The sequence below is a fragment of the Notothenia rossii genome (genome assembly GCF_949606895.1).
Source record: "Notothenia rossii genome assembly, chromosome: 1".
Classification (NCBI taxonomy): Eukaryota; Metazoa; Chordata; class Actinopteri; order Perciformes; family Nototheniidae; genus Notothenia; species Notothenia rossii.
Window position 1 is genome coordinate 72,770,819 of NC_136912.1, and position 16,720 is coordinate 72,787,538.

The 16,720-nt window shown below is 40.3% G+C and overlaps 2 protein-coding genes across 3 annotated transcripts in view; both read right to left on the reverse strand.

Moving 5' to 3' along the window:
- Positions 1-333: 333 nt before the first annotated feature.
- On the reverse strand, positions 334-9,889 carry depdc1a (DEP domain containing 1a). 2 transcript variants are annotated; one of them, XM_079669727.1, is made up of 12 exons: positions 9,602-9,889; positions 8,195-8,460; positions 7,954-8,101; positions 7,703-7,827; positions 7,452-7,582; positions 7,149-7,196; positions 6,453-6,590; positions 5,206-6,144; positions 3,151-3,323; positions 2,573-2,749; positions 2,032-2,238; positions 334-1,946 (listed from the first exon to the last, which is right to left on the reverse strand). In XM_079669727.1, the coding sequence occupies exons 1-12, from the start codon at positions 9,647-9,649 to the stop codon at positions 1,809-1,811; spliced, it is 2,538 nt and encodes an 845-aa protein (XP_079525853.1). In that variant the 5' UTR covers positions 9,650-9,889; the 3' UTR covers positions 334-1,808. The 2 variants fall into 2 exon arrangements, with proteins under 2 accessions (XP_079525853.1, XP_079525854.1); XM_079669728.1 differs by lacking the exon at positions 5,206-6,144 and having other exon boundaries at positions 9,602-9,885.
- Positions 9,890-11,766: 1,877 nt separating this feature from the next.
- Positions 11,767-16,720, reverse strand: part of LOC307019448 (methylcrotonoyl-CoA carboxylase beta chain, mitochondrial) — a gene marked incomplete at its 5' end in the record, with an annotated part of 7,321 nt that continues 2,367 nt past the window's right edge. Inside the window, 7 exons of the mRNA XM_079650390.1 lie at positions 11,767-12,707; positions 12,789-13,040; positions 13,154-13,276; positions 14,064-14,220; positions 14,995-15,086; positions 15,280-15,499; positions 15,581-15,770. Of these exons, the coding sequence (XP_079506516.1) occupies positions 12,621-12,707; positions 12,789-13,040; positions 13,154-13,276; positions 14,064-14,220; positions 14,995-15,086; positions 15,280-15,499; positions 15,581-15,770 (1,121 nt within the window). The 3' untranslated portion in view covers positions 11,767-12,620. The remainder of the gene's footprint in view (positions 12,708-12,788; positions 13,041-13,153; positions 13,277-14,063; positions 14,221-14,994; positions 15,087-15,279; positions 15,500-15,580; positions 15,771-16,720) is intronic.

Consider the following 16,720-nt stretch of genomic DNA (forward strand, 5'->3'; position numbering starts at 1 on the left):
TAAAATAAAGAAAATGAAAAATTGATCACTTTATCAATGGAAAATAATAAAAAATAATAAGAGTGTGCTTTTTCAGCAGATCTGAACGAAGGAGATTTTTTAAATCAAAGCTTTACTGTTTGTTGGGCCAGACTTCTCTTCAGCACCAGTAACCTCTATTTAGAATTGGTATTTTCACATCTTTTTTTACATTATTATTTAAACAAAAATAGAGCTTACTGCGATTAGGATTTTGCACATCACTACATTTCTATAAAATGTTGGTTAACTTTGCAGCCCTACATCGAACACATGCTTTCACACAGTGGCAAATAGAAACAGGACTATGGCATATAAATAGAACAGCTGAACATTTATTTCCCAGGAGTTTGCATAGTAAACAATAGAAAGTAAACAAAGGGTAAAACTGTGTAAGTATACAATATAAAACACTGCTGATGAATGCATATACGGTTATACACACACACACACACACACACACACACACACACACACACACACACACACACACACACACACACACACACACACACACACACACACACACACACACACACACACACACACACACACACACACACACACACACACACACACACACACACACACACACATTGATCTGAGGTAAAGAAACCAAACATGTCATGGTAGAACTAATACTTCTTATAACATAAATTAAAAAGGAATAGCTTGAAATGTAGAGTTACAAATCCTCAGATAATTGACATAAGGGTTCTAATAAGCACTTCTGTTTACCAAGTTCTCATTCATCAATGAATAGATGACCAGTTTCTCTCCTTAGAGATTAGTAGCTAATAGCCACTTCACTTTTGACATCAAATGCTGTAGGAGTTCAGAAAACACTTCACAAGGTTGTTGACAGAAGCAGTAGCAACAGTTTACCCAAACAATTATAGGTATTTGGTGGAACCTTCGTAAGGGAGTCTAATATGCATTAAATATGTATACATTAGTTATTCTGATGATTTTCCATTTGCAATGCCTTAATCCAGTGCAAAACATGTCTTTATCCAAATGCAGGGTTGGGATCAAGGTGAAACACACATCAGTAATACAAATCTAAACTGTGAAAGAAGTTTAAACTAACTAGAGTTGTAAATTAAAAACCTGAGATCCCTTTATCCAAGATCTCTACGAAACAACCTGTAAATGGTACCGTTAAATTGCTTTAAAAGCAGAACGAAGAGAAAGAGCCAAAAAGGACAAGAAAGAGAAAAACATTAAAAGAATAAAAACACATTTCAAATAAAACTTGAGATTCTATGATATAACATTTTTAGAGATCTCTATAAAAACAGTTAACAAGACATTTCACTGCTCCCAATGTCATAATTTATATAAATAAAAAAATCTATAATCTAATTATTCCCATATGGACCAGGGTCCTTAGAATTGCATATGTATATCTCCCAAAATGCAATCTGCAGTTTGTCTGCACACACACGCACAAGCTAGCAATAGATAAGACAGGTGAGCGGATAGAAAACAGATAAACAAAAAAAAAGGGAACATTTTAACCAAAAAAAAACAAGAAGCAACCCTCTGTCTATCTGCCTTCATTTTACTCAGCTGTCAATACAATCACTCACACAGACAAATAAACACTATTGTAGAAGTATTCCAGCCTGCATTAACTCTAACATTACTACAAACCAAGTATGTCCAACGTAACACAGAACAGGTTAATGGCTGCAAAGAGAAGAGGATTCTCCAGATCTCTGAGTATCAGTGCGGTTATATTGCAGTGAACAGGGCTGTGGCTTCTATAATGCTGCCAACCTGTACGCTTAGTTCCTGATGCTGAAAGCTTTGGTCTTCTTGATGGTGAGGAGTGGAGGTTTAATCTTCGGTTTGGTGTTGTTCTTACTTTTCTTGTCTGAGGAGGGGCACCGGCGACTGTAGATGTCTGGGTACTGCTTCTGAAACTGAAGGAAATGTTTGAAGTAAAGCTCAGTTGTAGGTAGACTTGCTAAGGAGTGTTTGTTATACAATGGGACCTCTTTTTGTTACCTGCTTCAGTTTCTTGCGTCTGTCCTTCTCGCTCATGTTTTGGTTGTTCAGCAGTATCTCTAGCAACTCCTCCATGGCCTTCTGGGAAGATTCCAGCTTTTGCTGTTCAAACTCAGCGCCGCTGATCTGCCGGCAGAAGGCGTAGATGGGCATCGGAGCGCAAACCTCATCGGAGGCTTCGACATTAGAAACACCATCCATCGGGACCTGCGTCAGGAAAGTGGAAATTACAGTCACTTTATTAAACTATTTATTGATCCTGGCCCTTACCTAAACAAATTATTGATCCGCTTTTTATGCAAACGCTTTTTGACAAAGTAATTCTGTCAATTTGAAAGAAAATGACATACACTGAATTGTTATTGACGAGCATGCAATCATTAATACATTTTGCAGTAAATGAGGCTAAAAATCGAAATAAGAATCAAATAAAAATGGATTTGCTTTCTTTTTTCAGTTTTATGCATTGAGGTTTGGGAAGGGTGCAGGCCCTACATAAAATACTGCAGGACACATATAGTGTAAGAGTTTCTGTGTGTACCTGTACGGTGCGCAGGTACTGGATGTGGTCACTGATAGCACTACGCAGGTACTCTGGGACTGAGAGGATGCTTTCTTGATGGTCCATTAGAAATGACACCAGTCTGGTAGCCAACAGCTCGTCCAAATCACACTCCTCAGCGCTGCCCAGGACACAGCCGGAAAACGTGTGAACCATCTGGAATGATAAAAATAACAACATGGTCGAAACAAGATCAAATGTAACTGATCCCTAGATAAGACAATAAGAAGGCATGTAACAGTACTATAAATGTACTAGTCAATACAAATACCAGTGAATTTCAACAATTCTAAATGTCCAATAAAAACAAAAAGCACTCATTTAATACTGTTTGCAGTCAACATTTCCTCTAATATAAATGTTAAAATTCTGTGATAACATCTTCATGAAACTGTATTTATTTAAGTTTATACCCAAAAAATACTTTTTACAAAATACATTTGAACAGATCATGATAACACGAATACACCATTATGTTACTCAGTGACTCGGGTGCTAACTCAAGTGTGTTATAGGCGGGAAACAAATGTAGGTATTTTATCGGTTGCAAGTCTCACCAGTGTGCGGGTGCCTATAGCGGGGTGGAGGCGGGGCATGTCAACGTTCTGGCTGATGCGTGACATCATCCTCATGAGGAGCTGCAACTTCCTGCGGGAGGATGGGGGGAGGAGGAGGGTGCAGAGCTGCAGGGCCTCGATGGCCACGCGCTCACACTGAGGCTGGAGAACGCCTGTAGACATACACACAAGGTCACACACTGATAATAATGGAGTCCGTAGTGAAAACGGTACAGAAACAAACTGCAGTAGAATAACTCTTTGGCCACATTCATCCATCACTGCTTCATTCACTAAATCAGAGAAACGGATGGATGAATGGATGATGGGATTAATCAACTACAGCTACGGTGTGAGAAGAGTCCAGATTATTAAAACACAACATATTTATTGTAATAGGCTATTAAAAGCATGTTAATAGCTTTGATTCAGCACTGTATTATGTGCATTATGTTGCTGTATAAATGTTTCCTGGAACTTGGTCATTTCAGTCAGTCCACTCTTATTATGGTCATAATTTGGATATTACAAACATGTTAAGTGAGAGAAAGTCTTTGATTTTACACAGTTTGTATTATCTTTAATGAATGAAAAGAATAGCACGATTCTTTCATTGAGTTTGTATCTCAATGGTCTTCCTGTCACACGTTTTTGTGGATCTGTCTAAAGATGTCGTAGTTTAAGGCAATATGAATTAGGGCTGCAACAAACGACTAATTTGATAATCGATTAATCTATCGATTAATGAAACGATTAATCGATTATTCGGATCGTTAAGGTTTTAACTGTACTACTACTTATATCAATACTGCTTATCGATCTGGTCCTTTAAACGATAGTATTAACGGTTCTTTTGACAAGAAATAAGGTAAACTAACTAAACAAATTGTGAACAAAACTAACATTGCTTTTTATTTTTAATTAAATGCATAATATTTCACATCAAAAGAAACAACAATGTTTTAACAAATCATATTAAATAATGTGATGACAGAACTGTAAACAGAATAGCTGAAACTTTAACAAAATAACTCAGTTACCTCTAATCATTAACCTATGTTTTTATAACTGAGTTAACTCTGTGTGTTACTGCTAGCATACATAACACCTGACGTGGAAACGTTACTCGTGGACGGGGCTACAGAGCTACTAGAAAGACAGTGGAACCCGGTGCATTCCTCCGTCTGAATGTGGTGCACTTTTGCTAAATGTTTAGACAAATTGCTCGTTTTACCGCCTTTATATGATAAACTGTTATTGCACTTTTGGTAACGAGCATTGTCCACATCGAGACGGCTAAAGTTTAACCACACCTCGGAGCGCGTTCTCTCCGCCATCTCCTGCATGTGTGTGTAAACTGCCCCGCCCCCTCGCAAGCAGGCGGGGGAGAGATCTCTCGTCTGAATTGGGAAGATCGAAAATACATTATAGACGCATTTTGTAGTCATATTGCATATTAGAAACTGAGTTGGCGACACTAAGACTGCGATATAATGTTTATGTAGCAATAATACATATGACATATGTTTTAAATCTCTCCTGTACCGATAAAAAAGAGCGATAACGTTGGAGTTTAACGGGGTGTAGAACACATGTGATAACGTCACCAACGAATCGACGACTGAATTAGTTGCCAACTAATTTGGTAATCGATTTTAATCGATTAAGTCGATTAGTTGTTACACCCCTAATATGAATGCAGGACTGTGATGCACAGCAACAAAAGGCATTGCAGACAATCAAAGCAGCATAGCTAACAAAGCATGCCATAAGCAAGCACAATTTAGTGTGCTGCATAATTAAACTATCTAATCTCAAACATAACAAGTTGCACATGAGCTCGGTGCACCTTGATCCAGAGCTCTCCTTCCTTACTTTGTTCTGTCAAGGTTTGCTGGAAGCTTGAAAACATTTTATAAAACACTTTCTGCATCTAGACCTCACCTTTTCAACACAAGTATTTCTACATTTACCGGCAGTTGTTAGATGTTAGATTGAGTTAGTGTGATTAGACATCTATAGGCATGCAGACACACAGAGGTGAGAGGGTCTTACTGTGCTCAGCTTTGGGTTGGGTGGGCACACAAACAGGCGGTTTGAACAGTGAAAGAGGGCGATGCAGCTTCGACACATCCAGAGAGCTGAGGCAGCGGCGGACAACAGCGGGTGCGGAGGGCATCCGAAGATTAGAGGTGCTGGAGGCAGGTCTGGGCCCGCTGGTTCCTGAAGGAGCACGGGACCCTTGTACTCTGGCCGAAGCAAGTGAAGAAAAGGTAGAGAAAGGAGTATAGGAGGGAAAGGCGGATGGATAGGAGGACAACGAAGGAGGGCGTGAGGCTGAGGAGGAGTGATGCTGTTCGGCGGGAGTGTTCACGTTGAGGCAGCTGGTCGCGCGATCCTGCAACTTGGAATCCATGACGTCTTCCTCCTTGGTTTCTATGACGATGTCTAAACAGCTGCCCAAGCTGCGGGGTCGCAGGAAGCGTGACCTCTGTGCAATTAACAGTCTATTTCTGATTCTGGCACCTGCAGTCAAAGGGGTTGATTTGGAAACAGAGGTAAAGTCTGTATGACTTGTGTTTGCTAGACTGTCATCCTGGCTCATGTTGCTATGGGTGCAGGAGGCCAGGCTTTCATTGGACAGAAACAGCTGTTGCCTGGTGAGAGGGGCAGAGTCATCTAGGACAGTTTCGAGTGAGCAACTCCTGGTTCGAGGCCTCGAAAAAGAAACTGTACTCAGACTGGTGCAGCTGCCTCCTAACTGACCCTCGCCTCCTTTCAGCGCCGCCAGCCGCGACTGAAGCTTCCCACCGAGCACCTCTGTCATCGGGGACTCCGTCTCATCACACCCCCCCTGTCTGAGCAGTGACAGGAGGAGACACTCTGTGGAGCGGAAGGAAGTCTTGGCTGGAGGCGGGGCCGAGGGGAGGTCGAGCTTCTTGCGTTTCCCACGTTGGTTTATCGTGTTGGGCGCGGCGACGTACCCGCAAAACACTGAAAGCGGATGCAAAGAGAAGAGGGGGCCAAGCGGGGCAGGCAGTGTCAATGAAAGCAGACAGAGTAGGGGAGGAACAGGGTTAAGTTAGTTTAAACCTTTACGTAACATACAGAACCAGACACAACACATAACAGACACAGAGCTGCTCATATCACTGTTAGGACTTCACAAGTGACAACAACCAAGATCCTCATGTTAGCAGTCCACTGTTAGGGAAACAGCATGTCAATAAGACGGAGAAACAAGATGCTGCATACTTCCCGTTTCATATTTCGAAAAAAATAACTGAGTCCAGAGTACATACCCAAGACGTTGATAAATAGTTCATACAGCTCATATGTGAGTACTGGCTGCGGAAGGCTGTAGAAGTAATCTGACACCGTTTTAAAGACGTCTCTCTCGAAGCCGGGATAGGACGGCTGTTCGCTGTCGTACTTCGGCCCTGGAAATAAAAATCATGTTAATGCATCTACCATGAAATGGAAGGATATTTGAGAGGTCCCAAAACAAAGCCTTATGTACAAGGTTCATTTTGTAACTTTCTATTGGATTCTTAATAATTCTGAAAGTTGATCCAAGGCAATGATTTTGTTAAGTATAAGTAATAAGTTAAAGAGATAATGTGTTTAATGACGCAATAAGGCACAATTAAACATTGAAAATTAGCTAATTATTTTCTGTATTACAAGTTCTCATATATATTTAGTTTGGATATGCAGAAAAAATATAATGTCATAAGTGTGCATTTAAGAGAAAGCTATAGACGTGAATAAACAAAGAAGGATTAACATCTTAATGTGTATTTCGGATGTTATCTTTGCACTAGTCTGAAAGAATGTCCTGTTATGAATGCAAACTAGCCGGAACTCTTGAAATTGAACAGCGCAAAAACAGTGTTTCACTTGACTGTCTCGCATTAGGTTGTTATTTTTTCCCCATGACCAGCTCTTAGCAATGTTCATGCAGCACAGAGGTGTAAAAGCAGCTTGTTGTTACTCACAGTTGGCTAGGCTCTTCATGGCAGACAGAACCCAGTGTGGGAGGTCATCTGGAGAGACGATAAACGGGTTAGACTGGTTGCTAGTTCCAGTACATTGAACCGTTAGTTTGTTGTATAACCTTAAAATAAAATCTAAAATATCTCACGTGTCAATGCTCAGATTTTTGATAAAAACTGTTTCAAAGTTAAAAGATTATATTGTATCTTCGTATTCATTCAAAAAGAGAATCCTTATAGCATATGAGGATTTGTTATACTTTTCATACTGTGATGTAACTGTTTTTTGTAGATGTATAAACCTACTCGTTTTGTCCTCCAGAGTGACCACTCCATGCTTGTTGACATTGGTCATATTATGGACGATGTTCTGTGGGTTCACATAACGCTGGTCTAAAACCTCATCAAGAGATGAAACGCCCAGAATCCTCTGCAGGCTGAAACACAACACACAAGCTTCAGCCACACAAAAAATCTCCTTCGCTTTCTGATTTCAAGGCTTAGTTTATGTATCAAAAAGATGTTGATTGTGAAATGTGATATCTTTGGGGATATACTGTGTCATGGTGATGTCTTTCCAGATCTCCTGTTCATCCTCAACTGTCAGCTCTCGCCTCGGCACCTGCTGCTCTCCTATTGGCTGATTCTCTCCTCCTGCTTGGAGGGCAGGATCGACATTTTCCTGGAAGGCACAAACAGAGAATCACAAAACTGATTATTTTTCAAATACGGACCGTACGTCAAACCTGGGTCTGGCTTTTGTGATAAAGTTGTACATAAAATAGAAACATTGCCCTGTCTAGCTTACCTGCGTCTCCTTCTCATTTTGCTTCTTGATGCCCCTAAACTTGAAGAAACCCTCCCTTTCCCTGAATGAAGGCCTTTTCTTAACAGAACCAGGAGCCAAGCCTGAAGCTGGACAGGGAATTGGCTTCAGAGGGGAAGTGGTGGGGAATCTGGGGAGAAAAGAGAGGATATCGATAGCATTATTTTGTGTGGGGGAGTGTAATATACATCAATTGTGTATGTTTATAGAGAAAGATGCCTACCTGTACAGAGTGTTGTTGTCCTCCAGATCCTCTGTGCCCCAACGACCCTTCACGTCTTCGACCACGTGGTTCTTCAGGAACTTCTTCAGGAGCTGCACTGTCTGCTGCCTGGTGACATCAGGGCCAAAATTGCTGTTGTTACGTAGCAGCTGGTGCATCCACTCCACAGCGGCCGAGGCGGCGAAGCAGGAGGCGTAGTGCCGGAAGTTCTGCCGATGTTTCCTGAGGGGCATTCCAGACCGAAACAAGCGAGTCACCTCATTCCACTGAAACAGAGAGGGTGGAGTTTAGTAAACTAACTTGTGTTAATCTCTTCTTTTATTTCAAGACTGGTGTAGTTTGAATAAAGGTTTGCAAACATTTCTTTCAAAGAAACAGAAAAAATGCTGCATCGGTAAAGCATTGATCTGAGAAAAAGTTGAGACAAAATAATGCAGACAACCAAGAAGTCCTAAAAAGATTTATGGCTCATGGTCCTAAAAGCCAAAAACACTTATAGTAGTAGTATAGTAGTATAAATAACCAGTCTATTGTGAGAACAACTGTTGTTTTCTGGGACACCCAGTGGGTCAAAGGTCAAAGGGTTGTAGAGTTAGGTGTAAGGTTTGGCTTTTTACTACACGTGTTGGAATTTGTACCATTTAAGACTATTTCCCACCTCTGGCACCTTGTCAATAGGGAGAGTTGAATATGTTTGAGTTGCAGTCAGAGTTGAAGACATCTCCTTGTTTTCAAACCTGGAATTTACGAGAGTAATTTTCCACCTTCTTCTGATATTTTAAAGACTTAAAGCCTCCCTCAAAGGAAAACAAAATATATATAATTTGTAAAATAAGTCCACCATCAAAATGTTTTTGAATGGAGGGGTATAATTAACACATATCTGATCCAAAACTGTCCAATAAACCCTCCAACAGTTCGCATAATCCTGATGTATTGCTCAGTATCTATTTAGCTTAAAGTTGGTAACAATTGACATTTAAGAATACAATATTGCATGCAAATCATCTGATTAAACCTTCTCAATATTGAATATGTTCTAGTTAATAATTGAACGGAAACTGTTATGTTATGTCAGCCTAAAGCATTATTAACAGATACACAAGAATACTTGATGCATTCCTGATAATGTGGAGAAAAGACGTTGAGAAAAGCTACGTATTGGACAAGTTAACAAGTGAGCAGGATTCATTTAAATTATGCTAGGGTAAGGAACTCACAAAAGACGATATTAACTATGAAAACACTAAAGGTAACCAACAAACTGTTATTTACGATAAGGAGTAAAGTCACATTAACCAGCTAACGTTATAGCGTTGCGGTAGACGGAAATGTGTCTCATGAATTAGCAGTTAGCAACCTCTAACGTTAGGAAGCTAAAGCACTTATCAACAAATTGTAACTTACGAGTTTGGTGGCCCGGTACGGTCCTGGGGTGATAACATGAGAATTCATTTTTATCTCAAAAACACAGAACGTTTGTTCCTCTAAACGATATGACAAGAGGTCAAAATATCCATTACTCAGGGGAGGATTTAGCCGATGTTTTTGATGTAGGATTGTGTGAATGGCAGCATTGATAATACCCAGCTCTGCCTGGCTTCTAGTCGTCTGTTCAAAATTACGAGCCGTGTGATTCTACAACGCGATTGGAGGACCCATGCGTCACGTGATCAGGCTCGAAGAATAGAGGTTGGGTGGAGTACAGTAAGAAAACAGTGCGACCATGAAGACAGCACGTTTAGCTGTTTCAAACAAAATTAGTGATGTCGTTTTACCGTTGAGACAACCTCTTTACTTTATTTTATAACCATAAAGCAATGGAATTATTTAAAGCCATACATAGGTAAGTATACCATTTGTAAAAAGAAAGTAAAGAAATATATTGCCTAGCATACATGAGTTGAGTTCCAATATGGAACTATTAAGAGTAAATGTACGTCTTAAAACATGCTATATTTCACCAAAATGTGTGAATACATAGGCATTCATATTGACTTCCACATAGTTTGCTGTGATCCAAGAAGTCATTGAGCTGCCATCAGCAATAATCAACCCTTTTGTGTTCACTGGCTCACACACACACACACACACACACACACACACACACACACACACACACACACACACACACACACACACACACACACACACACACACACACACACACACACACACACACACACACACACACACACACACACACACACACACACACACACACACACACACACACACACACAATTAACATTAGCATACTTTAAATGGCCTTTTGTGGGGATCATGCTGTTCAGTTAAAGACAGAATGATAGTATGGTGGGGGTCAAACATAAAGACAGTGGAGGTTAGAGACATTGCAACTGGGGAGGATGGGCTTGATTAAGCCACTGCTTTAGTTATGCTAATGTTTGGAAACAGTAGGCTACACTAAAAGATAGACCCAGATGTCTGTTTGGAAGATTACACCTGAACACGTTTTAAGGGATTAAATCACTCTCCTTTGATTAAAAATCTGCCCTTTTCATAAAAAAAAGGTAAATTCCGTTCATCTTCTGTAATCAGTCCTATTGAACCCATGAATATGCACATAATAATAATTTCAAAAGTTAAGTTGCTGGACACTTACACTGAGAAATGGAGGCTTTGAGTTTTCCAAAACACTTGCACAAGTTGCATGTTGGACCAGGATATCAAAATGTCCCAAAATGATGCTCCTGCTGATGCATCCTAATGTCAGATTTATGGTGCAGACAGTGCAGAGAAAAAGTCTCTTCAGCAAATAAATGTGAAAACATGCTTCTAATTTTAAACTCTACAGATTCCTCGGTCTGCACAGGGAAGTTCAAACATCCAAAGCATTTACATTTTTAAGAGATGAGGACTTCTGGAAGCTGACAGCCACACCTTTTGAGAGTAGGATTCAAATTAGCAGTGGTGGAAGTTAACTACTCATCAATATACAAGGAAAAGCAGATGTGCCCCCCCTCCACCCCATTAAGAATACTTATAAATGTGGTACTTAAACTATGTGAATTACTCACTTGCGCCCTCTACAAACTCTACAGGTAAAAAAACATCTGAAAAGCTTCTTTCTCTTATTTAGGTAAATGTTTCCATTTACAGAAGGTTTAATTCAACTAATGCAATAAAATACATTATTTGTGATGCTTAAATATAAAAAAAGCCTTTAAAAAGGGGTTCCACATTTTGACCAAGAATTTAAAGTTTTGTATTGGACTTTCCATCATGGCTGCCCCCAGCTGGTATTCAATGGTAGTGGATCATCCTATTTTCTCCACTGAAAGGTCACCATAGAGTGCATTTCGTCTACCATACTTCACTGACTATGATCTCGTCAAGAGTTTAAGATTTTATTTTGCTTGCAAACGTTAATGTTATTTCAATTTCCTTTGAATTAATTTCACATTTGGATGCAAGCAGTGGTACTCACTTCAACATAACAATACCTTTGTTACAGCAAACTTAACGGGAAATGTTTTAACTTATAAGTAAACTGGGACATTTGATTTTGGAATATCCCCCCTATAAGAAAAATCACACAAGTTTTTCAATTGAAAACTGTATTTACATTTTTGTTCATTTTAGAATACAAATGAAATAAAACTACATTACTATTATTAATTTACATTCATAATTACAGAGCATGATATCTTACAATCTGTTCATTTGACAGAAATTACTGTTAAATAAATTGTTACTAGAAAAAATATCAGTGCAGTATGTGGGGCTTTTGAATAACAAATTAATAAAAAGTGGCACATCTGTGAAAAAAAAAAACTCGGTTGAGGCTCAAACACAGTACTTGTGCTAACAAAAGAAATGTAACAGTCATATATTAATCACAATACTTCACACTTCTTGTAGCATTGATTACATTTCAATGTAGCGTTTCTTTATGTACTCAAGACATGATGAGGCACTTTTGTAGGATTAACAGGGACTTTTTTCAGTGTTTAAATTCAATAAACCAACATAACTTTGAGAAATATTATACCAAAAATGAAACTTTAAATTATCACCTGTGTTTACAGCAGACAGAAAAATGTATTAGGTCCAAACCTAAAAACAAATTCAATATTTGAGGACTCTTGAGCCTTTTGGAAAGTTGGCGAGTGACTTTACCAAGTAAGATGTTGCGGTAATTTATTAACACATTTGTGTTTTTAAAAGGTATGTAGATTATTTTAAATGCTGCGATTTCCCCATTCTTCTCTTTTAGGATGATGCTCACCATCACCCTCAATGACCATACTGAATAAAGGCCAGGGCTGGCTTTGATTCTTCTGGCACATTTTGGTAAATGTCACCAATGGGCTATAGCAACCAGATTAAATTAAAAACAGCAGCTCAGTGGACGGATGCTTGTAGAGTCCAGAGGTATTGAGGAGAAGGAAGATGGCAGCCTTTATACACGCAGAAGTGCTGACCGGACTCTCTCTGTGGTGAGTTGATACTGCTGCTGTTTGATGATGTCAAGGCAGTCTCTGAGAACCTTCAGACATGTACACATTAGTATTAAAATATGTCAAAATGGAGGCGGGAAAAGATCAATTGTATTGGTAATGCTTTATACCTTTCTGGTGTCCTGAGGCAGAATGACTCCATCGTCCCAGAGTCTGCCTGAGGAGAAGAATGCTGAGCTCTCCTCATCCAGTCTCTTATTTAGCCTGTCCTCCTGCTTCTTCTTCTCCTCCTCCTCCAACTCCTCCTCCTCTTCTGCCTCACTGTCAGGGCAAGGCAGAGAGGCAGCGTGACCTGGAGCCGTCATCGACACTCTGGCATTGGGCCACAGGAACAGGAAATTAGGGTCAAAAGCCCTTCCACACTAGAAAAAAAAACGGAAACAGGATTCAAATTATTGCGGAGTTATTCTAGATTCTACATGAGTGTAAAGTATGATGATGAAGAAAAGTACGGAAAAGATGATGAGAATCTCACCATGGCGTAGCTGTCTGCACCATGGCAACCACCAATTACCACAGTGATTTTTGGGACGGAGGCACACGCTACCGCTGACATCATCGAACCCTGAGCCTTCAGGCGGTTGGTGTTCATCTCTGCCTGGAAGAGAAAGAAAAAAAACAGATGTTTCATGATTTCCACAATTGTATTCATTCCCCAAAGTCCCAAAATATCAAGGCCAGGCAAGTTTATTTATATAGCACAACACAAGGCAATTCAAAGTGGTTTACAAAAATGAAAGACATTAAAGGTCCCCTATTATACTGTTTTTCATCAATATATTATAGGTCTGTTTGGCTCGAAACAACAAACAGATTATGCATTGTAGCATCCCATAATCTAGAAAATAAGGAGCCACTCACTTCACCTGTCTGCAAGATATTTGGTTAAAAACCTTGGTTGGTTATTGGCTAATGGTTACACAAGCCAAAAAAATCGTTATGACATCATAATGTGGCCAAAATCTGATCAGCCCATTTTCAGACAGGTTTTTATATAAATGGATCAGGACAAAAAGAGAGGGAATTTTGTTTCCTGAAACTTTCAGAATCTCTTTACACAGAGGGGACAAATATTTATGTATAAAAGACATGAAAAAGTGCATTTTGCATGATAGGTCCCCTTTAAGAGCATAAAACACATTATAAACATTAAAAAGCAAAGATAATAAAACATGAATAACACGTGTACAGAATAAAAGTTAAAGTGCAGTATAAGATGTGAATAGTACAACATTGATTTAAACAATAATAATAATAATAATAACTTTAATCAGATATAAATCCAAAAAAGACAAAATATTAGTTTGATCAATTCTACTTTTGAGTTTTATGTTGTATGTATGTTGTATTTCAGCAGGCCTGTGTGTGTCACTGGGGGTGTGTACCTGAGTGGTGGTGAGTGTAAGCGCTGCGGAGGGCACTGTGTTCTGGAGGAAGAGGAGTGGGATGTCTCTTTGGTCACACAACTGGACAAATTGACTTCCTTTCAGTGCCGCTTGGTATGACAGCTCTCCATTGTTGGCTACTATTCCCACTAAGTTGCTAACACAGAACACATACACAGATGTAAAAAGGTGCTCACATATACTCAAGAACAAGTAATACCACAACTAGAGCATGTAGAGCAGGGTGAGGGGTCACTGTGTTTCTGAAGGTAAACCTTAAATTATGCAAATGTCTAACGGCCCGTCCACACTACAGCTTCGACAATTTCCAAAAAGGTTTCCAACGCGTCTTTGAATGGGTTTGACGTCACGTTGCCTCGCTTTTCGACGAACTGAATTGTGGGTAGCAGAGCGGAGCTTTCCTGGCGTTTCAGGCTGCAAAAGTTGAGCAATGTTCAACTTTTGAAGCTTCTGAAGCTTTCGGTGGAAGCGTCAGCCAATCAAATCATATGCCACTACAAGCTCTAGCCAATCAAACCGCTGCTTGTGTGTCAGGGGCGGGAGATTCATGTGATTGGTTGTTGGTCGAGCTTCAGACACGCCCGCCGGCAAGCTTTTTTTGAAGCCGTAGTGTGGACGGGCCGTAAGGAAGGAATGGCAGGATCAATAAGAGTTTCATTAAACCACCAGCGAATATCTAAGTGCCCTACGAAGGACTCTTTTTGTTTTAGAAAATATTATAGATACAAAGACAAAGACAGAAAGGGATTGAGAGGGGGGTTGGCAGGTTAACAAGCACCGTGCATTTTGGTCAACAAATCTATTATTCTAACATACTTAAAGACTGATTGTTGGCTGAAATGTTTCCCGTTATTGCCCTTGCTATCTTAACCTACATCTTAATCCCTGTGTGTGTGATTGTATCTTTTACCCATGAATCTTTGCAAAACCAGTGATGAGCGTGGTTCCATAGCGGGCTTTAAACTCCTGGAAGCGGCTACCATCTGTCAGCCGACTGACCACCTGGACAGACACACAGAAACAACAAACAGCTTTCATACATACTGTATCAGTGAGACAGCAACATGAGCGCCATGATAGGAAAATGACTTTTCCAAAAATCACAACGAAGTGTGAAGTGACCATTTACAAGAAAGTGACATTTAAAGTGTTCACTGTCAGCTTCAGTTACTGCCTGTACACTTGCATACTGTACCATTTTAACATCCAGACTGTAGTTATAACTTTTAGGAGCGAGCCCCAGAAGCTCCTCTGAACTATACAGCGGCTCTTCCTCAGCTTTCTTCTTCCTCATCCTTTCCTCATCCTCCTCCTCTTCCTCGGGCAGTAGGAAGTTCAGGGTGGACACAATGTTTCTGGTACATTCATACGCCTCCTTTTCATCCCAGGAAAAATGGTCCACACAGCCACTCACCCTGAAGAGAAATCAACAGGCATGATAATGTGAAGGTATTCTTATTTCTTTAATTATAATAACAATGTGTTTAGTGACGTACTCTGCGTGAAGCGTGGCTCCTCCCAGGTCTTCTGGTGTGACTTCCTCTCCCGTGGCGGCCTTAACGAGCGGTGGCCCGCCCAGAAATATGGTTCCTATCCGGTGCACCATCACTGTCTCTTCTGCCATGGTGGGGATGTAAGCTCCACCCGCCGTGCATGACCCGCACACCACCGACACCTTTTGGATTGTTAGTGGTTTTCATTTGCAAATATGTTTTTCAGAGAGTGCACATTTTAAAACTGAAGTGAGATTTTATCCAATTCTTATGTGGATTTTTGTCTTTTCTCTCAGGACTTTCAAGACGGACACAACATTTCGACCACATTCCTGCAGTGCGTAAAGTCTTATCTATGTGTGGTTAAAAAATTATTTCACAATGTTATTGTTGGGCATAGACCTTGGGCCCTTTCTCATTTCTCTAATTCCCCTCCTCGACTCCTATCCTCGTGACTTAGTCCCGCCCACAGGAGATGCGAGCGGAGGAGCCGAGGAGGGGAGCCGAGGAAAGAGGAGGGGAAGCAGCAGGCGGTTAGAGAAATTAGAAATCCTCTCCTCTGAGCCGTCATTTTAAAGAGACGTCCATTAATGATGACAGGAGGCAGCAGCACTCTGTCTGATGGACAGATGTGTTCATGACGACTTATATATTTACTTTTAATTCACAGTGCGGTATAATGAGACAATAACAGGCTACAGATGCGGACACACACATATATAGGTAGATATATATATATTTATATAAATATATACGATTTCAGAATCAAACAAGTATGAGAGCACTCTCATAATAACGTAACACTATCAGAGACTGGATATATCCCCCCCCCCCACCTCTCTGGTCGCTACAATGAGGAAATGAAATTACGGGCCAAAAGTGTTATTTACAAGTATTACAAGTAAGCAGAGGACACCAAACCAACTGAGACCTGTCTGCCACCCACCCACCCACCCACCCACCCACACACACACACACACACACACACACACACACACACACACACACACACACACACACACACACACACACACACACACACACACACACACACACACACACACACACACACACACACACACACACACACACACACACACACACACACACACACACACACACACACACACACACACACACACA

Bases quoted from the DNA above. Each gene is read 5' to 3' on its own strand.
- depdc1a (XM_079669727.1), bottom strand. From the start codon at position 9,649: ATGAATTCTCATGTTATCACCCCAGGACCGTACCGGGCCACCAAACTC. The intron at 7,828-7,953 runs GTAAGCTAGACA...TGTGCCTTCCAG, and splicing joins AAAATGAGAAGGAGACGCAG to GAAAATGTCGATCCTGCCCT. The intron at 6,145-6,452 runs GTATGTACTCTG...ATCCGCTTTCAG, and splicing joins ACTATTTATCAACGTCTTGG to TGTTTTGCGGGTACGTCGCC.